This window comes from Hypanus sabinus, chromosome X2 (genome assembly GCF_030144855.1).
Source record: "Hypanus sabinus isolate sHypSab1 chromosome X2, sHypSab1.hap1, whole genome shotgun sequence".
Classification (NCBI taxonomy): Eukaryota; Metazoa; Chordata; class Chondrichthyes; order Myliobatiformes; family Dasyatidae; genus Hypanus; species Hypanus sabinus.
In genome coordinates this window covers 30,003,129-30,030,950 of record NC_082739.1, presented here as the reverse complement: position 1 = coordinate 30,030,950, position 27,822 = coordinate 30,003,129, and the positions used below count along the sequence as shown (strand labels likewise).

The 27,822-nt window shown below is 39.5% G+C and overlaps 1 protein-coding gene across 10 annotated transcripts in view; it reads right to left on the bottom strand.

Moving 5' to 3' along the window:
* LOC132385221 (rho GTPase-activating protein 32-like) overlaps positions 1-27,822 on the bottom strand; it is a 556,026-nt gene that overhangs the window by 283,115 nt on the left and 245,089 nt on the right. For 9 of the 10 annotated variants that reach the window (XM_059957165.1, XM_059957162.1, XM_059957163.1 and 6 more), the window contains one exon: positions 1,111-1,202. In XM_059957165.1, coding sequence (XP_059813148.1) covers positions 1,111-1,202 — 92 coding nt within the window. Of the gene's footprint in view, positions 1-1,110; positions 1,203-27,822 lie in introns of those variants that run through there. The other variant, XM_059957168.1, reaches the window with a different exon arrangement.

Here is a 27,822-nt window from a genome sequence, read left to right as displayed (position 1 = left end):
AAAGCAACCTATTGTCAATATAAAAACCAATAATTACTATTACTCTGAAATTCTGCATCTACACAAGGCCTTGCAAGACAGATCAGCTAAACCTTCAAAGACCTGCAAACACAAAGTACACTGCAGATGCTGGGGTCAAAGCAACACGCACAGCACGCTGGAGGAACTCAGCAGGTCGGGCAGCATCCGTAGAAACGAGCAGTCAACATTTTGGGCCGAGACCCTTCGTCAGGAGTGAGAGGGAGGGGGCAGGGGCCCTATAAAGAAGGTGGGGGGAGAGTGAGAAGGAGAAGGCTGGTAGGTGTCAGGTGAGAAACCAGTAAGAGGAAAGATCAAGGAGGGATAGGCAGGAAAGGTGAAGAAGGAATGTAAGGGGAAAGCACTATGGGTTGTAGAAGGCGGAATAATGAGAGAGGTGTCAGGCAACCAGAGGAGGAGGCAGAGTGAAACTGGGATAGGGGGAAGGGAGAGGGAGGGAATTACCAGAAGTTCAAAGACCTGCCATTTAAAGGTTTTGAACTCAAAATAAACTCTACATTAGTCCTTAAGGAAGATCAGTATTTAGTTTTTCACTGTAAAGTTAATTACATCAAAGCCACATTATGTGACATACATTAAATTTTACTGACTGGTTTAATAAGTCCCATGTCCCTGGCGAACCTCATTCAAACTTGACATTATCTAACTAATTACAGGTAATGGGATTAACAGAGGGAGGCAGACCATTTACTCAGCACTTAACATGGGAAAGAAAACTGAAGGTGTTATTTCATTCTCTGACCTTTTTCCCTTTCATTTCTAATCAAGCATTTGCAAAGTGGAAATCCCATGAATACAAAATATAAACTATGAAATCCATAGTGTTCAAAATCCAGTGCAACGTAATGGACTTCTCTCATCTTAATCCAAATCACAGGAGTCATTACACAGTGAATAAAATACTAAGCAAAATAGAACCAGGTTTATGATACACACAATTGAGCTTAATTGATGAAATACAAAACTATAGCTGGTGAATCGAATGTGGGAAATAAGAGGACAAATTGCAAACCAAAGGATGGGCTCCAGGTGAACCCAAACTTGTGAAAGCAGGAAAGTATTCATTCTTACTTTTTAACATGTTTTACTTTCATGCTGGCCGTGCTTCCACAGGGACGGAGTGGAAGTTCTCCAGGGAGATCAGGAATATCAGCGCTCCTCGCCTGTGGGTAGAAATACAGAACCATAGATTAGCAATCATGTTAGAAACAAGTGTAATTTTGTTTCATAGAAATTTCCAACAGAAAGCTGTCTCTTAGCCCATGCTGACCCACATTCTATATTAACTCTCTGCCTTGAGAACACAACCTTTCTCCCCTTTCTTTTGAACTAACTTCATCTAAAATCTAAATCACCAACAGGTTCAGGAAGAGTGACTACCCCTCAACTATCCGGCTCTTGAACAAAAGGAAGATAATTTCACTCAACTTCACGTACCCCATCACTGAAATGTTCCCACAACCAATGGACTCACTTTTAAGGACTCTTGATTTCTTGCTCTTGATAGTTATTGCTATTTATTTATAGTTGCATTTGCACAGTGGCATCTTCTGCATTCTGGTTGAATGCTCTAGTTAGTTGATCTTTCATTGATTCTGTTTAGAGTTACTATTCTATAGATTTGTTGAGTATGCCCACCACAAAATGAATCTCAGAGTATATGGTAACATATATGTGCTTTGATAATAAAATTTACTTTGAACTTTAAATCAAAAAGATGACAATGGCTAGAAATCTAAAATCAAAGCAAAAATGTTGACACCAGTTTTCCATGTCACTCTTAACCTGTAGCCTCCTGCAATGTTACCATGGAGACTAACGCACGCTTTGAAGAACAGCACCTCATCTTCCATTTAGGAAGATTGCAACCTTCTAGATTCAATACCAAATTTTCCAATTTTAGGTTACTTGGCTTTCTCTATCTTAAAACTTGCCATTCCCATAAGTCATCCATCTGTGATATTGGCTCTGTCATTCTCTTGCCTGACATGAACTTAGCTAATTGCCCTACTATTAGCAACACATAACACAAAGATGCACAATCACAATCTAACTACAGTGGCATGCAAAAGTTTGGGCACCCCGGTCAAAGTTTCTGTTACTGTGAAGAGTTAAGTGAGTAGAAGATGAACTGATCTCCAAAAGTCAAAGTTAAAGATGAAACATTCTTTTCAACATTTTAAGCAATATTAGTGTATTATTTTTGTTTTGTACAATTTTAGAGTGGAAAAAAAGGAAAGGAGCACCGTGCAAAAGTTTGGGCACCCCAAGAGATTTGAGCTGTCAGATAACTTTTACCAAGATCTCAGACCTTAATTAGCTTATTAGGGCTATGGCTTGTTCACAGTCATCATTAGGAAAGGCCAGGTGATGCAAATTTCAAAGCTTTATAAATACCCTGACTCCTCAAACCTTGTCCCAACAATCAGCAGCCATGGGCTCCTCTAAGCAGTTGCCTAGCACTCTGAAAATTAAAATAAATGATGCCCACAAAGCAGGAGAAGACTATAAGAAGATAGCAAAGCGTTTTCAGGTAGCCCTTTCCTCAGTTCGTAATGTAATTAAGAAATGGCAGTTAACAGGAATAGTGGAGGTCAAGTTGAGGTCTGGAAGACCAAGAAAACTTCCAAGAGAACTGCTTGTAGAACTGCTAGAAAGGCAAATCAAAACCCCTGTTTGACTGCAAAAGACCTTCAGGAAGATTTAGCAGACTCTGGAGTGGTGGTGCACTGTTCTACTGTGTGGCGACACCTGCACAAATATGACCTTCATGGAAGAGTCATCAGAAGAAAACCTTTCCTGCATCCTCACCACAAAATTCAGCATCAGATGTTTGCAAAGGAACATCTAAACAAGCCTGATGCATTTTGGAAACAAGTCCTGTGGACCGATGAAGTTAAAATAGAACTTTTTGGCCACAATGAGCGAAGGTATGTTTGAAGAAAAAAGGGTGCAGAATTTCATGAAAAGAACCCCTCACTACAACCAACTGTTAAGCAGGGGGATGGATCGATCATGCTTTGTGCTTGTGTTGCAGCCAGTGGCATGGGGAACATTTCACTGGTAGAGAGAAAAATGAATTCAATTAAATACCAGCAAATTCTGGAAGCAAACATCACACCATCTGTCAAAAAGCTGAAAATGAAAAGAGGATGGTTTCTACAACGCGATAATCATCCTAAACACACCTCAAAATCCACAATGGACTACCTCAAGAGGCACAAGCTGAAGGTTTTGCCATGGCCCTCACAGTCCCCCGACCTAAACATCATCAAAAATCTGTCGATTGACCTCAAAAGAGCAGTGCGTGCAAGACAGCTAAAGAATCTCACAGAATTAGAGGCCTTTTGCAAGGAAGAATGGGTGAAAATCCCCCAAACAAGAGTTGAAAGACTGTTAGCTGGCTACAGAAAGCGTTTACAAGCTGTGATACCTGTCAAAGGGGGTGTTACTAAGTACTGACCATGTAGGGCGCCCAGACGTTTGCTTCGGGCCCTTTTCCTTTTTTGTTATTTTGAAACTGTAGAAGATGGAAATAAAGTAATCTTGCTTAAGATATTAAAGAAACATGTCATCTTTAACTTTCTGCCTTTTGGAAATCAGGTCATCTTTTACTTAGCTATTCACAGTAACTGAAATTTTGACCAGGGGTGCCCAAACTTTTGCATGCCACTGTATACCGCTTGACATCTCATCACATCACAGATATTCCCTTTATCTTGTCAATCTAATCACATACCCACCCCCCAATCTTCTATCAACTTAAAACTAACTTCTTTCTCTCTCTTTCTCTGTTCTGTTGAAGGGTCTTTGATCTGAAATGTTCTATTTCTGCTGGACTGACTTGCAGACTGCTTCCACCATTTCTGTTGTTTGGTACTCCTTCAATACATCTATATCAGTGGCTCCCAAAGTGGGCAATATTGCCCTCTGTGGATGATGGGAGTTTCTAAGAAATAAAGATAAAGGGGGTGGTGAGTGCTTGGTAGAAAGGGGGATTACAGGTTTAATTTAAGAAATTAATTACTTATTATAACGTTTGATCCTCGGTGCCTCGTAATTGATTACAATGATCACATAATCATCTCATCTCTTCCTAACCTTAGGCTTTGCTCGAAGAACATCATAGTTGTTGAAAAGCAAGGTGACATTTTTATATTTGCATATCATAAAAAATCTTGACTGAAGAAATAATGTTATTTCTGGGCCTGTGGCTAGTACAATTCCCAAACGTTAATCACCCAGTGACACAATTCCCGTGAATTAGGGTACGGCATTCAACCAGGTACAGTTCAGAATCTGCCCTTTTGAATGCTCTTGACCACATATGAAAGCTCTTCAAACATTTGAAGAGAATACATAGTGATAAAGCAAATAAAACCTTGACTTATTTTTGGTCATTTCGTGAAAACTTTCAGAAACAGAAAAAACTTCAAAGCACGTTTGCCAGCACTTCACAACAAAACAGTGATGGTTTGCATGCTTTGTACATTTCATTGCTCATTGCTAAAACTGTAAGGCCCTATACAATTGTAGACGAAATAATTCTGCCGGCAGTAAGGAGGTTTAGAGTATAGTTTTGCCAAGCCATCGGACCAAATAATTAAAATCATTCCACTCAGGGACAACTCTGTTCACAAATGAATAGGTAAAATGTCTGAGAACGTAGAAGACTCATTTTACAACATAATTAAGGCAACAGAATTTGCTCTGTAGTTGGATGAGTCAACTTCGCCAAGCAACAAATCTTTGTTTCTTGATTATGTTCACTTCATAAAAGATGAAAGCATGGTTCAAGAGTTGCAATTTGCAAGAGGACTAGAAACAGATACGAACGAAGAGTCATTTGATGGTCATCTTTTTTAATGGGTTCTGTGGCTTTTGTTTTGTGGCTGCCTGTAAAACAACCGTATTTCAAGTTTGCATATAGACTACGTACATTGATAATAAATGTAATTTGAACTTCGAATATTTTGGATCATTAAGCAATTTTTCAAAGAGAAACCCATTCTGTTCACCAACATTCTTGCTTGTGCAACAAATGGGGCACCATCAATGACAGGACACCATTGTGCGGTTATTACTGTCCTGAAAATAGCTATACTGAACATAATGTATTAACCATTCACTGCATCAATCCCAGGCAACATCTTGTCACAAAAAACCCAAGTGATCAGCTGCACAAATCATTAAATACTGTTATCACAGCAGTAAATAAAATCAAGTTCCATGCTCTCAATTCTTTGCTATTTCAAGAACTTAGTATTCAAAATGATCAACAGTTTGAACATTTGTTGTTGCACACAGAAGTTAGATGGCTCTCCAAAGGAAACTGCTTATAACACTTACGTGTTTTTGAAACTATGATAAAAATTTTAGAAGATTCCAATGCTTCATTCAGTATTTAACTCAGGATATCAGTCATTACATTGCTTATTTGTTAGTTTAGTCACAAAATTTAATGAAATCAATCTTCAATTGCAAGGAAATTATACGAATCTTATCAAAGTCAAATCAGTCATCTACACATTCCTATCCAAGTTAACCCTATTTAACTGCAACATTAGCTGTCGTGACCTTTTCTCACTTCTCAGCTTCTGAGTTGGAAGAGAAAGATGATGATTTTAAGTATACTGTGCCCACCTGGGTGAGCTGCACAAAGACATGTCTGAGAGATTTCAGGATCTTCTCTTGATCCATGTTCCAGATTGGGTAAACAAATCCATTCCTGAACACTGGCAATGAAGAAATAACAGGAAGGATGGGGGAAGAACTGATCTTGACTTTGAGCAGAAGCCACAGTTCAAAAAGTCACGTCAAGACATTTGGTTGCAGAAAGAAGCTTCTGAACATGATCGTGCACTGTGGAAAAAGGTCAAGATGTTCTTTATTGCCTTTCCAATTGTCACACAACTTCTTTCAAAGCATCCAAACAGAGTACAAATTAATGAATGTGGGAATTTGAGATTCCTTCCGAATAACATTTAGCTTGATATTGGAAAAAATGGTATCACTGCATCAAGCCCAACCATCTCATTAAAAAGGTGAAAAAGCAATGAAGTAGGGAACAGTTGGAACACTAATGTATTCTAAACTGTTGATAAAAATTTTCTTTGCTGTAATTAAATAAGGAAATGTTTTTATTCAAGAATCAGGTTTACTATCAGCGGCATGTGATGTAAAATTTGTTAACTTAGCAGCAGCAGTTCAATGCAATACATAATCCAGCAGAGAGAAAAATAATAATAAATTAACAAGTAAATCAATTACATATATTGAATAGATTTTTTTAAATGTGCAAAAACAGAAATACAGTATATTAAAAAAAGCAAGGTAGTGTCCAAAGCTTCAATGTCCATTTAGGAATCAGATGGCAGAGGGAAAGGAGCTGTTCCTGAATCGCTGAGTGTGTGCCCTCAGGCTTCTGTACCTCCTCTACCTGATGGTAACAGTGAGAAAAGGGCATGCCCTGGGTGCTGGACGTCTTTAAAGGCTGGACGCCACCTTTCTGAGATACCACTCCCTAAAGATGCCCTGGGTACTTTTGTAGGCTAGTACCCAAGATGGAGCTGACTAGATTTACAAGCTTCTGCAGATTATTTTGATCCTGTGCAGTAACCCCTCCATACCAGACAGTGATGCAGCCTGTCAGAATGCTCTCCATTGTACAACTATAGAAGTTTTAGAGTGTATTTGTTGACATGCCAAATCTCTTCAAACTCCTAATAAAGTATAGCTGCTGTCCTGCCTTATTTATAACTACACCGATATGTTGGGATCAGGTTAAATCCTCAGAGATCTTGACATCCAGAAACTTGAAGCTGCTCACTCTCTCCACTTCTGATCCTTCTACAAGGATTGGTATGTGCTTCTTCGTCTTACCCTTCCTGAAGTCCACAATCAGCTCTTTCGTCTTACTGATATTGAGTGCCAGGTTGTTGCTGCGGCACCATTCCACTAGTTGGCATATCTCACTCCTGTATGCCCTCTCGACACCACCTGAGATCCTACCAACAATGGCTTGTAGCTTTAAATAGATTTGAATATTTTGCTATAATTTGTCACTGCTTTACATTTGCAGTTCTTTTTCTTTCACTGTGCATCATAAATCAAAATTCTTTACAGTGTTATTGTAATGGCAGGAAAGTGAGAGGGAAGAGCAGGGATATGATCTGGGAGCCAAGGTAGCAGTAACCCAAAAAAAGTTTGGGAACCACTGGTCTGTACACCTTAAACTTCCTTGTTATAGTATTGAATCTCACAGTAAAGGGCTTTTATTCTAATTCTCTGTTAGAATTCACGAACAACTATTTTATAACCCCTAATTATCAAATCCCCACAAGCAAACAACATAATAGTTCTTTGACAGATCATGGCTAGGCCTTCACTTTTCAATAAAACAAATTAAATCTATTTGACCTCTCCTGAAGGTTGCAGATCCTCAGTTCTGTTATCTATTTCTCCAGTGACATGGTACCCTTGAATATTTGAATATCAGGTGTGCTATGATCAAGGTCCCAACAAACTTATGATGGGCACTTTGCTTTTCAACTGCATCTCTCTAGATGGGAAACCTGATAAAGGTATAGAAAATTATAAAAGCATAGACAGGAGGATATCAGAATGTTTTCCCACATCGAAAAGCATTGGGAATGCCAGAAGTGGGTTACAGAGAACTGAGGAGCTGATCTGCAATCTGGAAAGTACTGCTGGAGAAGGTGGTAGAGGTAGATACTATTGCCATAATAAAGTAGTATCTGGACAATAAAATTACTTGAATCAGCATGTCACAGAAAGCCATGAACCAAGTACTGATAAATAGCATTATTATAGATAGGCTCTTCATGTACATAGAACATAGCATCTGTATTTACTTGTGAGATGGAGACAGAGTCTATAGAAGTGAAGCAAAGCAGCAGCAAGGTCATGGACCCTATAGCAGCAAGGAGGTGTTTGCTGTTGGACAAATCAGGGTGAACAAATCCCCAAGGCCTGATAAGGTGTTCCCACAGACCCAGAGGAGGGCAAGAGCAGAAATTACAGGAAAACTAGTGGGGCTATTTAAATCATCCTTAGCAACAGGACAGGTACCGGAGAATTGGAGCATAGCTAATGCTGTTCCGCTGTTTAAGAAATGCTCCAAGAGGTTCGGGTGACATCATCGTCGAGAATGGCAGCTTAAGTCACTAGCTCCTCCGGAAAACATGTATTAAGCCCTGTTAACCCATCAAATATAGTATTTTTCAAAAGTATTTGAACTGATAAGAGGGGCAAGAATGGGGAAAAGGAATGGAAATAAAAGAAGCAACAAAAAATTTTGATGCAATCCTTTGAACAGTATGGTCAATTATCAGGATACAAGATCAACATAGATAAAACCGAATTACTTTCATATTACTATAGCCCACCAAGAAAAATTAAAAGTAGATATCCCTGGGCATGGCAAACAGAGTCTTTCAAATATTAGGGCATCATTATGCCAAAAGATTTGGCAAAATGATCGGAATGCAATTATCCACCTATATATAAAAAAAATAAGGAAGATATAACAAGATGGAACTTAATTCCTTTTTTTAGGCTCAGTTCAAGGATTGAATCCATTAAAATGAATATGTTGCCTAGACTATTATATCTTTTTCAGACCCTACCAATAGAGATTAATCAAAATCAATTCAATGAATGGAACAAGATGTTATCAAGGTATATTTGGCAGGGTAAAAGGCCTAGATTTCGTCTCAAAACTTTGCAATTAGCAAAGGAAATGGGGGATGGAGCCTACCTTCTCTTAGAGATTATTATTTTGCAGCACAGTTGAGAGATGTGATATGTTGGTGCAACTCATCATATTGAGGAGCAGGTACTTCCCTCCCTATACAAGCAATTTTGGCTGATAACAACCTGCAAATGTACATAAATACTATTCATAACCTATGGATGAAATAGACTCTTAAAATATGGAAAACTACTATAAAAGAATATAATCTAGAGGGAGATATTGCAATTCTTAAATAGTGTGCATATGATTCGGATTTTACATCAAATAAGTTGGATGCTAGATTTAAGGACTGGACAGCTAAAGGAATAACAGTTCTTTGCAACATAATGAAAGAAGGAACACTGTTCAGTTTTGAAATGCTTAAAGAGAAACACATTAGAAAAACAAGATTTTTATCAGTATTTACAGATGCGACAATATGTTAATAAGATGCTTAAGAATGTAACCAAGGTAAGTACGTGCTTGATAGAGCTGTTTAGAAAAGCATATAATTCAGGTAACGGTAGTAGAATCATTTCAAGCATGTATAAGGGGTTGTCAAATCTTAAAACACATTCGACTTCATACATTAAAACAAAATGGGAGAAGGAAGGAGGGATAATTATATCTGAGGAAGAATGGACAATAATATGGTGGTATCAATGGAAGTGTACCAGTTCACAGAAATGGGAGTTTGGACGGAAAAACTTGATAAGATATTTTATTACACCCTCTCAGAAATCCCATTATCATAGTAACCTCCCTGTTTGCTGGAGAAACTGTGGAAATCAAAATGCAAATCACTATCTTATTTTTTGGGACTGCCCTGTTATCAAAAAACTATTGGAGGGGGATACATAATGCCCTACAAGACATCTTTAAATGTGAAATACCCTTAGAGAATAAGACCATATATTTTGGATATATACCTCAAGAATGGTTAAAAAGAGCTAAATATTTAATACTGTTCGTAGCTGGTAAAAAGACTCTTACGAGGAAATGGTTATCACAGGAGAACCCAACTTTAAATGCATGGATGGAAATTACAACGGACATTTACAAAATGGAGAAGATAACAGCATCTGTTAATCATAAGCTGGAATCTTCCCAGTAAGATTCAAAATGGTTTAACTACATAATGCCTCATAGGCCTGATTTTATTCTCACAAATCAATGAATATGTTGTAAAAAAAAAGATCACTCTCTACTTGTACATAGTTTTTTCCTTTTGCTTGTTTTTTCTCTCCACTCTTTTCTATAAGTGTATACCTCAGATAAACACTATGTGGAGATTTGCGACATATATGATTATATGATATATATGTACAATGTCTGAAATACATCTTATGGAAATGTTTGTTTGATGATGAACTTCAATAAAAAAATAAATTACCAAAAAAATGCTCCAAGAATAAACCATAAAATTATAGACAGGTGAGCCTGACAAAAGTAGTGGGAAAGTTATTAGAAGGTATTTTAAGGAGACTGATATATGAGTATTATGATAGGGATTAATTAGGGGACGGCTCTGTATGTGTTACGTGTGTCTAACCAATCTTATAGAGTTTTTCAAAGATGTTACTAGAAAGTTAATGATGGCAAGGCAATGGATGTTGTCTACATGGACTTTAGCAAAGCATTTGAAAAGATCAGGCATGAGAGGTTAATCAAGAAGGTTCAGTCGCTTGGTGTTCAAGATTAGGATTAAACATTGTCTTTGCAGGGGAAGCTGGAGAATGGCCATAGAGGGTTACCTCTCTGACTGAAGACCTGTAACTAGTGGAGTGCCACAGGGATTGGTGCTGGGTCTTTTGTTGTTTGTCATCTATATCAATGATCTGGACGATAATGTGGTTAACTGGATCACCAAATTTGCAGATGACACCAAGATTGGGCACATAGTGCACAGAGACAACCATCAAAGCTTGCAGCAGGAACTGGACTAGCTGGAAAAATGGCAGATGGAATTTAATGCAAACAAGTGTGAGGTGTTGCACTTTGAGAGGACCACCCAGAGCGCATCTTACATAGTGAGCAGTCGGGCACTGAAGAGTGTGGTAGAACAAAGAGATCTGGGAATACAGGCCCATAATTCATTGGAAGTGGTATCACAAGTGGATAAGGGTCATAAAGATTTTGGCACATTGGCTTTCATAGATCAAAGTATTGAGTACAGGAGTTGGGATGTAATGTTGAAGTTGTATAAAATCTTGGTGAGGCCTAATTTGGAGTATTGTGTGCAGGTTTTGGTCACCAACATTCAAAAAAGATGTAAACAAGGTTGAAAGGATGCAGAAAAATAATTACAAGGATGTTACCTGGACTAGATGAGAACTTTATTCCCTGGAACGTAGAAGATTGAGGGGACATTTGATAGAGGTGTACAAAATGATGAGAGGTATATATCGAGAAATATTTGCAGGCTTTTAAAACTGAGGTTGGGTAAGACTACAACTAGAAGTCATGGGTTAAGGTTGAAAGGTGAAATATTCAAGGGGAATATGAGGGGAAATGTCTTCACTCAGAGAGTGGAGAGAGTGTGGAAGGAGCTGCCAACACAAGTGGTGGATACCATTTTGATTTCAATGTTTAAGAAAAGTTTGATTAAGTACATGAATGGGAGGAGTATGTGGGCTAAGGTCTGGGTGCAGGTCAGTGGGACTAGGCAGTTTAAATTGGTTGGCATGGACTATATGAGCCAAAGGGCCTGGTTCTATGCTGTTGGTTTCTATGACTCTTTAGAACAGGTCAGTACAGGAACAGACTCTTCAGCTCACTAATTAAACCAGTAAATAACTACCTAATTGAGCTAAAGGCTTCTGCCTACAGTATGCCCATATTCATTCACTGCATATATTACACAGTGTAACAATGTGCATAGTTTTCATCATAAGTATTATGGAACAGTTTGGTTTATGCTTGTATATGACACTGAAGCACAGAGCCCAGTAACATGGGAACTACATCTGGCAGAATGAAACACAGAACTACAATGAGCAGTAAAATACTGATGCTACAGCACAGTACCGTAAGTACAGAAAGAGCAGTACAACACCATAATATCAAGCATAATACAGCAATAAATCCAGTAAAATTGGACAGTGTACAGAAGCATACTGGGATGCATCAAATAAAAAATAAGCAAAGTGAATAAAGATTTAAAGATATTTTATAATAGATGAAGAGCAAAATAACTAAGGAAGGAATAGGATCTATTAAACATTGTTTTCGTGTGGAGACAGAGGACATATAGTATTTCTCATATTTTCTCACGGCAGGAATCCATTGGGACTGATGTCTATGCCACCTTCACAGAATTCCCATCAATCTCTTTTTGCATTTAATTTCCTGTATCCTGCTCTCTCTCATGTGCCCATCAATTCCCAAGATTCTCCTGCCACTTGCTGACACCAGGGGTAATTGATGTGGGGGGGAAATCAGAGCATCCAGACAGGGTAGCATGCACAGGAGAACAAGTAAACAAACTCTCAAAAGCCAATACCCAAGGTTAGGCCTGAACCTGGGTTACTGGAGTTACAGACATCAACATTAACTGCTGCATCGCTGGATTAGTGTGTGAGCGCTATGGGATGAGATGATCAAAAGAGAAGAGCACCTAAGTGCAATTGCAAAGAAAGCATGGCAACACTTCTAGTTCCTTAGGAGTCTGCGGAGATTCAGCATAACATTTGAAACTATGACATATTTCTATAGATGTGCAATGGAGAGGGTGCTGACTGCCTGCATCACAGCTTGGTACAGAAACACCAATGCCATTGAGTGGAAAATCCTACAGAAGGTAGTGGATTCAACCCAGTACATAACAGGTAAAGCCCTCCCAACCAATTGCGCACATCTATATGAAATGCTGTTGTAGAAAAGCAGCACCCATCATCAGAGATCCCCACCACCCAGGCCATGCTCTTTTCTCACTGCTGCCATCAGTTAGAAGGTACAAGTGCCTTAGGACTCTCACCACCATTTTCAAGAACAGCTACTGCCGCACAACCATCAGGCTCTTGAACAAAAGGAGGTAACTACACTCACTTGCCAATTCATTGAGATGTTCCCACAACCAATGATCTCACTTTAAGGATTATTATAGCTATTTATTAATATTTGCACAGTTTGTTGTCTCCTGTCCTCTGGTTGATCTTTCATTGATCCTGTTAAGAGTTACAATTCTAAGATTTGCTGAGTATGCCCACAGGAAAATGAATCTCAGGGTTGTTTATGTTGACATATATATACTTTGATAATAAATTTACTTTGAACTTGAATTAATTGCCAGGTCCAAGTGAACTATATATCCTGGACAGATGATAAAAGACAGGGAACTAAAGAGTTTCTGACCATCACGCCAAAGGACTGGGGCATGGCTGAAGTTTACCATTATTTAAAATGGGAGGAAGGATGTACTGAGTAATTATAGGCCAGTTAGGGGATATACAGTGCCTATTAAAAGTATACACATCCCCTTGGAAGTTTTCATGTTTTGTTGCTTTACAACACTGAATCACAGTAGATTTAATTTGACTTTTTTGAAACGGATCAACAGAAAAAGACTTTCATGTCAAAGTGAAAACAGATCTTTACAAAGTGACCTAAATTGCTTACAAATATAAAACACAAAATCATTGATTGCATAAGTATTCACCACGCTCCCCTCCCCCACCCCAATACGATGCACCAAATCATCACTGGTACAGCCAATTGGTTTTAGAAGTCACATAATTAGTTGAATGGAGATCTGCTTTTGGAGACCTGTGTGCATTCAAGATGCTGCAATTGAATGTAGTAAAATACACCTGTATCCAGAAGGTCCAACTGCTGGTGAGTCAATATCCTGGCAAAAACTACACCATGAAGACAAAAGAACACTCCAAGTAACTCCATGAAAAGGTTATTGAAAAGCACAAGTCAGGAGATGGATACAAGAAAATTTCCAAGTCACTGAATATCCCTCGGAGTACAGTTAAGTTAATCATCAAGACATGGAAAGAATATGGCACAGCTGTAAATCTGCCTAGAGCAGGCTGTCCTCAAAAATTGAGTGACTGTGCAAGAAGGGGACTAGTGAGGGAGGTCACCAAGAGACCTATGACAACTATGGAGGAGTTACAAGCTTGTGTCTAAGATGGCAGAGACTGCACATAGAACAACTGTTGCCTGGTTGCTTCACCAGATGCTGCTTTATGGGAGACCGGCAAAGAGAAAGCCACTGTTGAAAAAAAATTCCCATGACATCTCAGCCAGAGCTTGCCAGAAGGCACGTGGGAGACTTGAAGTCATCTGGAAGAAGGCTCTCAGGTCTGATGAAACCAAAGCTGAGCCTCTTGCTGATCAGACGAAGCACTATGCTTGTCAAAGCCAAACACTGCACGTCATCAAAAACACACCATCTCTACTTTAAAGCATGGTGGTGGCTGCATCATACTGTGGGGATGCTTCACTGCAGCAGGCCCTGGAAGGCTTGTGAAAGTAGAGGGTAAAATGAATGCAGCAAAATACTGGAAAATCCTGGAGGAAAACCTGATCAGTCTGCAAGAGAACTGTGAATTGGGAGAAGATTTGTTTGCCAGCAAGACAATGACTCCAAGCATAACGCCAAAGCTACACTGGAATGTCTTAAAAACAAAAAAAGATCACTCTGTAGAGATCTGTTTTCACTTTAACTCAAAAGAGCCTTTTTCTGTTGATCACCTATTTGAGGCATCACTTTTTGAAGGTGTCCTCGATGCTGGGGAGCTGGTGCCCACAATGGAGCTGGTGGTGTCAGAATGCTCTGCAGGGTACATTTTTTGAAATTTGCAAGTGTCTTTGGTGACATACTGATTCTCCTCAAGCTCTTAATGGAATATAGCTGCTGTCGTGCCTTCTCGTAATTGCAACAATATGTTGGGCCCAGCCATCTGCAGTGACTTTTGTAGTGACATTGCCGCAAATCTTGAAGTCAGAAGTAAAGACGTTCACTGATAATTTTAATGTTCAGTTCTTTTTATAGCATTGCAAAAAATGAACCAATCCTTGCCTTCAGGCACAAGACCTAGAAAACTTTATCATCCCCGCTCTTGACATCACACATCATCATCAGTTTGCCAATGTTATCTCCCAAATCCACAAGCTATACCACCGAGGAAAAGGATAATAAACACATGGGAACAGCATTATCCCTATGTTTTCACCCAAGTTTCTCACCATCCTCACTAGCAAATATATAGTCACTTCTTCATTATCTATAGGTTTTAACCCTGAAACTCCTATCCAACAATACTATGGGAGTTGTAGCAGTTTTAGGAGGTGGCTCACTACCATCTTCTCAAACTCAGTTAATGTAAACTCAGAAACTCAGTTTCTGATAACGTTCATCTTGGAAATGAGAAAAGTGAAACAACACATCATTTCCCTTAACCAAGATATGGTTAGCTCTTACCCTAGTGCAATGATTATGGCTTATACACTGCATTCAGTCAGCACACACTATCAATGCCGAATCACAGATCTCTTCATCTAGACAGGAGATAATCTATGAATTGTCTCACATACCAGCATGTGTAGGGACAGCTCACCACTTTTTTTTTGACAAAACAGCAGTCTTCTGGGGGCAGTATGTGTCTGAACTGTATCTCACCCCACAGCTCTTGAATGGGGCTTCAGATACCAATACTTAAAAATATCAGAAAGCTGTCAATAGTTTTATAGGAAGATACTGACATGAACAATCTGACACCACTCCAAAACACAGGCAACTAAAAATAGACTCAATGTCCAGTATTCAGTACCCATATTGATAACTGCTTGATTCTAAGATATCACAGTTTCCTCAGGCAGTATATAGAGGGCCCTACCAGAAAGCTTTGCCTACTCAGGAAAGAAGAAAGGGCACATGCCTGAGGTCATGCTAGGAAAGCACTTTCCTAACAGTGGGGGGGGGGGGGGGTCGTCATCACTCCACGGCTATAGGCTGACTCATTATAGAGCCCAATGGCTGAGGGTAAGAATGATCTCATATAGCACTCTTTGGAGCAGTACAGTTGTCTTAGTCTATGACTAAAAGTGCTCCACTGTTCTGGCAAGCAGAGGGTGAGAAACATTGCCCAGAAATGCCAGGATTTTCTGTAGGGTCCTTTGTTCTACCACAGCCTCTAGTGTGTCCAGTTTGACTCCTATAAAAGAGCCAGCCTTTCTAATCAGTTTATTGAGCCTGTTGACATCACCCATGTTGATGCCATTACTCCAGCACACCACCATATAGAAACTGTGCTGGCAACAGCAGACTGGTAGAACACGTGAAGGAGAAGTCTGCGTACTCCTCAGTCACCTCAGGAAGTAGAGGTGACTCTGACCCTCCTCGTACACAGCTCTGTGTTGGTGCTCCACTCAAGTCTGTCATCCAAGTACTTGTAGGTCCTCACCACATCCACACCCTCACCATCAACAGTAACAGGGAGCAATGCACACCTAGTCTTCCTAAAGTCCATCACCATCTCCTTTGTCTTACTGATGTTGAACTGCAGAAGATTCAGCTTGCACTATTTGACAAAGTCCTCCACTAGGGCCCTTTGTACACCCAACTACTGCTGAGTCATCGAAGGATTTCTGCATTTGACATAACTCAGTGTTGTATCTAAAATATGAGGAATACAGGGTAAACAGGAAGGGAGCCAATACAGTCCTGTGGGGCCCCAGTGCTGCTTATGCACACAGCTCTGAAGCTGCACAAACTGTAGTCTGTCTGGCAGGTCATCCATTAGCCAGGATACAATGGAAGTGCCAACCTGCATTGAATGGAGCTCTTCCACCAGCAATGAGGGCTGTATGGTATTAAAGGCGCCTGAGATATCAATGAACACGACCCTCACAGTGCTGCCCTGATTATCCAAATGGGAGTAGGCTCTATTCAGCAGGTATTGTTGACTCCAAAGTGCTCCTGGTAGACAAACTGTAGGGAATCAGAGGTGAGCCAGGATCAGCCTCTCTAGGGTCATCATGATCTGTGAGGTTAGGGCCACTGGATGGTAGCCATTCAAGACTTTTGGCTGACCCTTCTTGGATATTGGGACCACACATTGATGTTTTCCACACAGTTGGGACCCTTTCCAGCCGGAGATTGAAAATGCGCTGGATAACTCCACACAGCTGCTCAGCACACTCCCTCAGGACCTTGGGGTTTGCACCATCCGGTCCCAATGCTTTACCGTGTTGAGTTTCTCCAGGGGCCTTTTCACCTGCTCAGCAGTGAAGGTGAATCCATAATGACTGGGGAGTTAATGGAAGGTGGGGGCTGGGGGAGGTGAAGATTGGGATGATAGCAGTTAGTATATAGAGGTGTGGTTAGTAACGTGCAGGGTAAGGAAGGGATGTAGACAGTGGAATCCTGTGTTGTTCATCCATCTGTTGAATTGGAGGGGGGAGGAGTTAGGAGGGGAGACATTGGTGTTGAGGGAGCATTGGGTCCCTCTGCACCTGAACTGATGTGCTGAGGGGGGTGCGAACAGGAGGGCAATTGTTAAACCTATTGAAGAATTAATGTAACTCATTAGCCCGCTCATTCCAAGGCGCTCAGCTAGGCTGATTGAAGTCAGGGATGTTCTTCATACCTCTCCACATCTCCCATGTACTACTCTGCCCAAGCTTGTTCTCCAGCTCTCTCCTGTATATCTTTTTAGCCACCTTGATCTTCTCCTTCAGCTCCCTCTGCACATGTCTCAATTTCTCCCTGTCTCCTGATCTAAAGGCTCTCTTTTTGTGGTTGAGAAGAGTCTTTAGACCACTGGTGACCCATGGTTTGTTGTTAGTGAAGGGAAAAAACTGCATAAAGTGAAAAATGAAGATTTCAATCGTGTATCGTCAGAAGTGGAGTGAGCACATGCTGCTTAAAGGTATGCCAATCATGAAACAAGCAAAGATCTATCATGACAAACTGGACATTGAAGGTAACTGCAAATATTCAGCAGGCTGATTGCAGAAATTTAAGAAAAGGCATGGCATTAATTTTTTAAAGTGCCTGGTGATCATGAAAACCTAACACAAGTCTATGATGCTGTCTGTTTTCATACCTTAGATAAGGGAATTCAATTTTTAAAGCATCTCTGATGAAAATCTAACACCAGAACAAGTTTACAATGCTGATTGATTTGATACCTTACATAAAACCTAAAAAAAAGTAAAATACAAATACAGTGTGCCGTAATCTTTTTATCAAAATAGGTGAAGACTGTACGTCTGCCGTTGTTTGTTGTTGATCAACAGCTGATTCAGGCATTCTCCTGATGCCGCCGTGCTGCTTTTGTTACCCTGTACACATTATATTTTCATGATATTAATGGTATGTAATAACCTTTACTGTAAGTACATATCTGTGATAATCAAGTGTGACACCAGTAGCACATAAATTCAGAGTCTGAAATGGTGGTGATCCCAGGCTATTTCATTACATATTGCAAAAAAAATCCAAAGTCGAAACACTTCCAGCCTCAAGCGTTTCAGATAACCTGTACTATGAATGGTAGGGCCTTGGGGGGGTGTAATGGAAGACAGAGAGTACAAGTTCACACTTCATGGAAAGCAGCGTCACAAGAAGACAGGGGGGCATTTAGCATGCTGGCCTTCTTCAGTCACAACAATGAATATAAGCATTGGGACATTATGTTGCATTTGTACAAGCACATGGAGTACTGTGTAGAGTTTTGATCATCCCATTATATAAAAGATGTGATAAAATAAAAAGGGTACAGAGAAGCTTTACAAGGATGTTGCCAGCACTAGGGGGCCTGAATTACAGGGAGAGATTGGCTAGCAACTCCTTGGAAAGTAGAATGAGGGACAACATTACAAAAATGTTTAAAATTATTAGAGGCATAATTAAGTTGGACAGTCTTTTCCCAGGGGTAAGGGAGCCCAAAACTAGGGGGAAATCAATTTCAGGTGAGAAAGGAAAAGTTTTAAAGGGGCCTGAGGGGCAATTTTTCATGCAGACAGTGGTAAGCACATAGAACAAGCTGCCAGAGGACCTATTTGAAGCAGGTACTATACTTAAGCAGAAGCATTCATAGGAAGGGCTTAGAGAGATGGAAGGCAAATGCAGGAAATTGGAACTTGCTACGAAGGCACCTCATTTGAGCCAAGGGGCCTGTATCATGCTGCATTGCTCTATTACTCTAAGTACATTAAAGAATATAGAGTAACCAGGGAGAAAATGGGATCCCTCAAAGACCAAGACAGAAATCTATGTGTGCAGCCACTGGAGATGGGCAGAGTTCTCCTTTGTTTTTACCATGGAAGATGTGAAAATTTGGGAACCTGGTTAAGTTAATGTGGATGTTTTGAGATCATTCCAAATTACAGTACACTTGCATGCATTTCGATGTATGAAGGTGGACAAATCCCCCAAGTCCAGACAAGGTATATCCAAGAATGTTATGGAAAGCTAGAGAAAAAATTACAGGAATTCTCGTAGAGATATTTGCAACATTGTTATCCTCTGGTGAGGTGCTGGAAGACTGAAGGATAGCAAAAGTTGTGCCTTTACTTAAAAAGGGCTGTAAGAATAGACTTGGTAACTATAGAGCCAGTAGCCTACTATCTGTGGTAGGTAAGTTGCTGGAAAGTATTCTGAGGGATAAGACATTTACATTTAGAAAGGCAGGAGCTGATTAGGGGAAGATAGCCTGACTTTGTGTAGGAGATCTTGTCTAACGATTTTGATTAAGCTTTTTCATAAAGTGACAAGAAAGGTTGTCGTGGGGTGGGGAGGGGTGAGAGTTATCATATCTACGGATTTTGTTAAGGATCCGCATGGTAAACTGCTCTGGAAGATTAGATCACATGACATCCGGAGAACGTATGCAAACTGAATACAAAATTGGTTGGATGATAGGAAAAAGAGGGTGATGGTTGAAGGAAGACTTGCAGAAGGGAGGTCTGGGGCTAGTGTTGCACCCCAGGGGTTGGTGCTTGGCCCACTGTTATTTGTCATCTATAGTAACAATATAGATGAAAAAGCATTGGGAATAGTTAGCAAGTTTGTAGAGGATACTAAAATAGGTGGTGTCATAAAGAGTGAAGAGGATATCAAGAACTGCAGCAGGACCCTGATGGGCTGGGTAGGTGGGTTGAGAAGGACAAATGGAATTTAATTCAGAAAACTGTTATATTTTGGTATAACAAACTACAGTAGGAAGCTTATATAGAACGAAAGGCTCTGGGTACTTCTGTTGAACAGAAGGACCTTGAAGTATATGTGCATAGTTCTCTTAAAGTGAAATCACATGTAGATAAGGCAGCGAAGGTGGCTTTTGGCAGGATGGCATTCATCAGTCAAGTAATTGAAGACAGAAATTAGGAAGTTATGTTGCAATTGTATAAGATGTTGGTGATGCCACACTTGGTGTATTCAATTCAATTTTGGTCATCTTGTTATAGCAAGGATATGATTAAACTTGAAAGAGTGCAAAAAAAAAAATTAAGGATATTATCAGGACTCAAGGGACAGAGATATAGGGAGCAGCAAGACAGGCTGGGCCTCTACTCCTTGAAGCATAGGGGACTAATGGATGAACAATCAATTTGAGCATGAAATAATACGGGCATTGATAAGGTGAGTGCCCTCCTCTCGTCTCCTCCCCCCCCTCCAAAGAGGTAGGAATCAAGAACTATGAAACATATTAGAGGTGAAAGACTAAATTAGAAGTTGGGGACAACTTTTTGTTTTATACAGCAGGTGATAGATACATGGAACCAGCTGCCACTGGAAGTGGATGAGACATAAACTACACTTAAGTAGTACTGTATGTGGACAGGTATATGAATGAGAAGAGATTAGAGGGATATGGGCTAAACGCTGGGAAACGGGATTAGTTTGAACATACATCTTGTTGGCATGGACAAAGGATCTTTTCCATGCTGTACAACTCTTAGACTTTATATGCAAGAACATTGTCAGGTCTGCTACAAACCAGACTTTGCATCCAGTAACCTTGCTGATAAGGACAGAAAACAGCTGCTAAGAGATAAAAGGTTATGCCTTAGCAAGAACCTGACAAAATATAACTGGTCTGCTTTCAAAATAGAGCTCAAACTGACAGATATTCAAGGCTAAACTGAGCACATGAACAGATTTCAACACTTCTGTTTGAAGTTATTGCATTCCAAATATATCTGGCATTTACAATACCTGTGTCAATTGTGAAGAGGTACACGTTTAAAGCCTGTAAAATCACCCACTCTGGAAGTTCATACATTTACCCAATATGCTGATTTTCATGTATATTCATATTGATGTTGCAGTAAAGATGCTTACAATTCTTCATTAACACAACAAAGCAATTCTAATTCAAAACATTCCATAAATTCCAAAAACAAACTTTATTGCAACACAATTGGAGTGCTGGATGTCTGGTGTTTATCTCAAACCTCTGGAGAAGAATGTGCACATATCTTGAACATACCATGAATTACTAATGTTTGAATCTAAGAGAATTTCTTCAAAACCATCAAAAGAAAGGATTACCAATTTGTATTTGGTGGATGTTATATAGCTCTGCTACAGACTAGTTGATATTGACAACCCTAAATCATCAACAAATTCTTTAGCTTTGTATTATGTAATGATAATGATGGTACAAGGTTACCAATCTCAATGAGACTTTCATCAAGAAAAAGGATTGAATACATTTGTCACAGTACATCTGGTGAATGATTCCTTCAAGGAGTTGATTAATTCATTGGTGAAATTCTCAATCACAAACTGATATTTGGAGACAAAATTTTAAGAATTATATTAATATTTCTTAAAATAGTAAAATTAATAATCAAAAACTGTAATAAATGCAAAACAAAACTGAACTTAACTTCTTTCCTCCCTGAACTCAAAGTCTGGAACCCCATTCAAAGGTAGGGCTCAAAATTCTCCACCAAGCCAGGTGGACACGCCAGCATAATGCTACAGAATCCCAGTGTGTGAGGGCTTAATGGGACTACACCTGGGGTCCAGTGACAGAGTGGGGTGACAGGTTCACTACTCCACTGTTCCCTGAGTAGCAGTGGTCTGCAATAGTCTGGAATGTACCCTGCAGATAGGCAGTAAACCCCAACAAGCTAGATATTGCTGGTAGAAAGTTAGTGAAGTCCAGCAGGAGGTGAGGGAAGCGGGGTGTCTAGCACTGCTAATGCCTACTCTGGCAGAGTGACCACATTCAGAATACGGGGATACCGGTTATAGCCGAGGGCATTGCGAACAGAAACAAGAACACAAGATATATAAGTAGATTATTCAGACCCTCTAACCCACCAGACAATTCAATATAATCATGGCTGATCTATGCCGGTCTCATCTCTTCTTCCATGCCAGATCCCCATAACCCTTAATTCTTTGATCTTTTAAATATTGATATATCTCCAACTTAAATTTATCTAACAATCTGCCTCCAACACCTTCAGGGCAGAGAATTCCAGAGATTCACCACCCTCTGTTTCAAATGACCAGCCCTTATTTTGGAACTTAGTCCTCTTGTTTATAAACCTCTCACCAGTGGAAGCATCTCAACATCTACCCTGTCAAGACCCCTTGAAACTTATACACTTATATAAGGTAACCTCGTGTTCTTTTAAACTATAGGAGTTTAAAAAACTATAGGGCAGTTAACTCCTGTCTAGGACAGGCAATGGCACTTTAAATTAGCAGTGAATAATTATGAGCAAAGTGCATCAATTTTCAGAGCAGAGAACTATGGTGGAATAAGCAATGGCAAATTATGGCATTACAAGATCAAAAATAGAGATACACAGAAAGGATCTGGCTAAAGAGCCTGTTGCACTGAATTCTTTGAAAGATGAGATGAAAATACTGCCAATTTATCTCATCAACCACCTTAAATCACTGGCAACGTCAATCTATTGTAAGAAGTCTAACATCCTTTATTTGGAAATGTACTGAGTTGGAGCAGTGCGTTAGAAAGTTCTATAAAACTGTTACAATCAACAGATAATTTTCAGACAAGCCTGGAATGTCAAATATTCTTGGTAGAGTTACTTATTAACTGTTGCTGATATCCATTTACCATTAGATACCGCACCTTAAGCTGCAAGTAAAAGGAGAGATCCTGTGGGATAGGTATTAATGCAATGTTAAATCTGTTCATCAGGCAACAAAAAGATCAAAACTTGACACTGTCTAACCTGCACCAACCTCCACTATCTCTGAACATTGCAATACTTGAGAATATCCAGAATTGAAAATCTGATATCACCTTGAGTGCGATGCAAAAGAATCAATGCCACACAAGTTGATAGGATGGTCAAGAAGGCTTATGGCCAGAGCCTCGAGGTAATGTTGCAGCTTTATAGAACTCTGGTTAGACCACACTTGGAATATTGTGTTCAGTTCTGGTCGCCTCATTATAGGAAGGATGCGGATGCTTTAGACTTACCAGGATGCTGCCTGGATTATAATCTTATGAGGAAACTTTGAGCTTTTCTTTTTGAAGCAAAGGAGGATAAGAAGTGACTTGGAGATGTACAAAATTATAAGAGGCATCAACAGAGAGGACAGCCTGTGCCTTATTCCTGGGGTGGCATTGGCTAATATGAGACTAATAATTTTAAAGTGACTGGAGGAGATAAGGGTGAAATCTGAGGCAGATTTTTGTTTAAAACAGAGAATGATTTTGAAAGATACTGGGAAAATTCGACATTTTATTTGAGCCTGAAATTATTTCTTCACTGTACATTTATCTGGTTTGAAGAACTTTGTTTTATTTCTTGCTATGAGGGAACCTGCAGAATGGACTTTAAAGTCATGGATCTTAAGGTCCCCTGAGACTTTGAAGGACAATTATGGACATAAGAGTTTGGTTAACCTTGATACAGCAATGTAACTCATTTCTCTATTCATTTTTCTATTATAAGATATGGATTTTACTTCACCTGTAATGACCCTGTTTGCTTTTATCCTGTTTGTTCTGTTATTGGCAAAACGATAAAAATAAAGTTTAAAAAAAACAGAGAATCACAGGTGCATGGAATGCAATGCTGAGAATGGTGGTAGAGGCAGATACGCAAGGGACATCTTGGAATACGTTAAAATGTCGGCACAACATCATGGGTGGAAGGGCTTGTGCTCTGCGGTTTTATGTTCCAGTTAAACAACTCTTACAAATACTGGAAACACCAGATGGCAGCACTAAGATGAACAAGCTGCTCCCAATTTAAGAATCCTAGACTTATGGACACCATCGACATATGAATGAGCTCCGTTACTATTACATTCAAAAATCTGACACGTGCACATACACTTGATCCTATGAATGACAAGGTAGTCTGTCTACTTTTAGTAATTTGTCTTTGAGTCTTTGTGCTTCCAATGCCATTCAGTACAGTACTGTAAAGGTATGGTTCACAGTTCAAATGATTTGTGTGTATTTTCCAGTTTACAGATGTCTGTAAAAGCTGAACTAGTTCATTACCCGGGAAGAGCACATAGATTCATGCCAGGATTTGAAATATAGGCAAAGGTAAACTAATGAGTTGTGCACCATGAATTGTGGTAGATATTAACTTAATACCTACTTAGTCACTGTAAAATCACTCAACTTTAACATATTTTATATAATCACTTTGGAATTTAAAATTAGCTGTTTCACACAATAAAAGTCACCTGAATAGTCTGGTACCATAAGTATTACTTTAATACAAGTTAAATTTCAATTTCGTAATCCAGTAACAAACAAAATTTGCCATAGTATCCTGACTCTATAATAAAACTAATCTCAAAACACTGCCATCAGGGAGAAGGTGCAGAAGCCTCGGGATTCACACCAACAGGTTCAGGAACAGTTATTACCTCTCAACCATCAGGTTCTGGAACCAAAGGAGATAACTTCACTTGCAAGTTGGTGTGGTCTTTCATTGATTCTATTAGAATTATTATTCTATTCTGGATTTATTGAGCATGCCTGCAAGAAGATGAATCTCAGGGTTGTATATGGTGATATATATGTACTGTTATGAATGTACCACAGCTCTGAGGGGCCGAAGGGTGCGGGGTAGCCCCCTCCTTTGTGAGAATCGCAAGTTCACTATTGATTTGGGTCATGAGACCCAGGAAATGAGAGGGAGACGTGCGGAATGTCTCGTTCCCCAGCGATATAAAGCTACGGGACACGGCCATTGTCTCTTGAAGACGAACTTGTGTATTGCAATACTGTGCTACGTGGAAGCCCTCAGGCAAAGTGGACTGGTTGAGGGAGGGATTGCATCACCCCAACCTGATTCACATCTGAGACCCTGTGAGTTAGGATAAAAGAGGGTCTGTGGGAACAGCCCCTCAGACGCACCAGAAGAAACACTAGCGATCACGTAATAGCGGAAGCCAGTAGGGAGGAGGCCACGTGCGTTCGGTTCCATTTGCCCCGGAACTGGTGCCTCTTATCATGGGAGACTGGCTTTTAGCTAACAACGGGAAAACCAACTCCCAAAAGACTTGAAGGATTGACATCATAAAAGAACTGGACAAGTTTAACCCGTGTCCCTCTCTCAAACCCAAAACGCTGCAGCTTGAACGAACTAACAGTGACTTTTATATTTCCATCGGACAATACATTATCCCCTAGACAACGATAGAGCTATTTCTTATTGATTATAATTATACTCGCGCTTTTAGATTTAGTATTGACGATGTATATTATCTGTATGTTTGCATTGATCTTATTTTTGAGCCCCTTTATCAATAAATACTGTTAAAAATAGTACCATCAGACTTCAATGGACCTCTCTATCTTTGCTGGTAAGTGACCCAGTTACGGGGTTCATAACAGTACTTTGATAATAAATTTACTTTGAACTTTGCCACCCAGTCGATTGCGTCTAATCCCATTCCCAAACCCTTTTCCTGAAAACCACCTGCCTCTCTCCTGCCACCCAAGTACAAGAGGGGTAATGTACCACAATCAATTCAAGATCAGATCCACATCACCAGAACTGTGAGACAACAGTATAACCTGATAAACTACTACACCATCCTACAATTCATGTTTGGTACAATGCAAAATGTACCCCAATATCCTGGTAACAATATGAAATTTACCCCAGCTACTCTGGCACCAAAATGAAATACATCACAATGTAAATTCATCTCAGTACCATGGCTCCATACTGAGATTCATCTCACTACTCTGTCACCTTGTTAAACCTGAAACCATAATAAAATTCATAAGGATGCATACCTCAATTGCCTGACACCTCAGCAAAATTCACTCAAATATAATGGAATTCACTGATATCTTGTAACGCCCAATTAAATTGGGATTCATCACAAATCCTTAGTATTTGCCTCAATGCCCTGACAATAGAATTAAATTCATACTACATTATGACAACAAAATGAGACCACCCCAATAACTCAGATAGCAAAATAAAATTCACTTAAATATTCTATCAAAAATAAATTCATACCTTGCTACTGAAATGAAATGTATTTCAATACTTTGTAACATTTCCAAAATTATTCTGATACCTGTTATCCCATTGAAGCTCTAACATCACTAGTGGGCCAAGGAAAAGCAGATTCCTTTAACTCAGGTAAGTGTGAAGTGTTACACTTATGGAAGTTAAACAAGGGCAGAACTCAGCCATTGCACTTGCTAAGAAATGATTTCAATCATTGCACCTGCTAAAAAATGAAGCAAGTCAATCACTGAAATAAGAAGCACCATTTCAAGATATTGAAAAGCATGATACCATGCCTTGCTGACATCCCACAGTGCCTGCTCAGATAAATGTTGTCTTGGAATTAGTTAGCCATATCCATTCAGCCCGTATTCCACTACCATTTCGCTGAAAGAGCAGGCAAATTCCACAGAGTGGTATATAATGCTACTAGCCTACAATTTCCATGTCAGGAAGTAGACAGACCCAACCTATATGAACTTGGGAAGGTCAAAGTTCACAAATCAATAAAGCAGTTAAACAGGTAACAATGTGGCTTTCGGCATACAATTGTCAGTTCTAAACACTTAAATGAAAAGCAAATTGGGAAATTAGAACAATACCTGTGCCAGAAATACCAGATGACACATTGAGACTGTTAATATCAGCCAGAGTTTTGCAGTTGTGAAGTGAGCAAAATCTTGGTAGTAAAACAAATAGCAACTTCTAGAGCACAGTCATGCAAAGTTAAATGCAGAGGTCCAAACACTGGTGGTTACCTGCACAGGGTGATGTTTTTTAAGTTTCTGCCAGAATCATCTTAAGACTTTAGCTATCTGATATAATCTTAAATGCATTAACAAATAAGTTGTCCTAGAAAGAAAATCTCTGAAAATGTAACTCATTGCTGCAAGAGTAATTGAGTTTGTAAAGGTACATTTCATTGCTTTAAAATCTAACATTGCCTGGATTGAAATTCCCTAAAATATAATGAATGTCAAAATAACATTAAAATTATATTAATATTTCTATGCAGTCCAATTTGAAGCACTTTTTATTAAAAAGTGTGCTAATTACTTCCTTGTTTGCTTGATGACATCAAGGCAGCATCTAACACACAGATCTAAAAGGAAAAAGACTGAACAAGAAGCTTCACCATCCTCCAACCTCACACATTCCTCTTCTACTTTCTCTGCAAGAATCACTATCAAGCTTGTCCTGATCAACCCACTGTTTCACCATCTTGTCCCATGAAACTTTTGCAGCTTGTCCAGTCCTTTCCGACTTCCATCCATGACCCTTCTGATACTTTCACAGACAGCTTCTAGATCTCAGCCAATTCATCTTCAACACAAACAACCAATCCCTCTACAACTGCATTCAATATCATAATACCTGGGGCCCTCTGCTTCTTCCTTGAACAGGGCTAACCATCACCACAACCATTTACTGGCTGAACATCTTCTGACATTGAACAAGTTCTCCATTAACTCCACTCACTTGCAAATCAAAAGGATATCAGGAAATATTTTTCATAAAATGAATAAAAGACAACTGTCGTTAGATGGGATTCCAAAATTAGTTAAATCACTGACAATTAGATT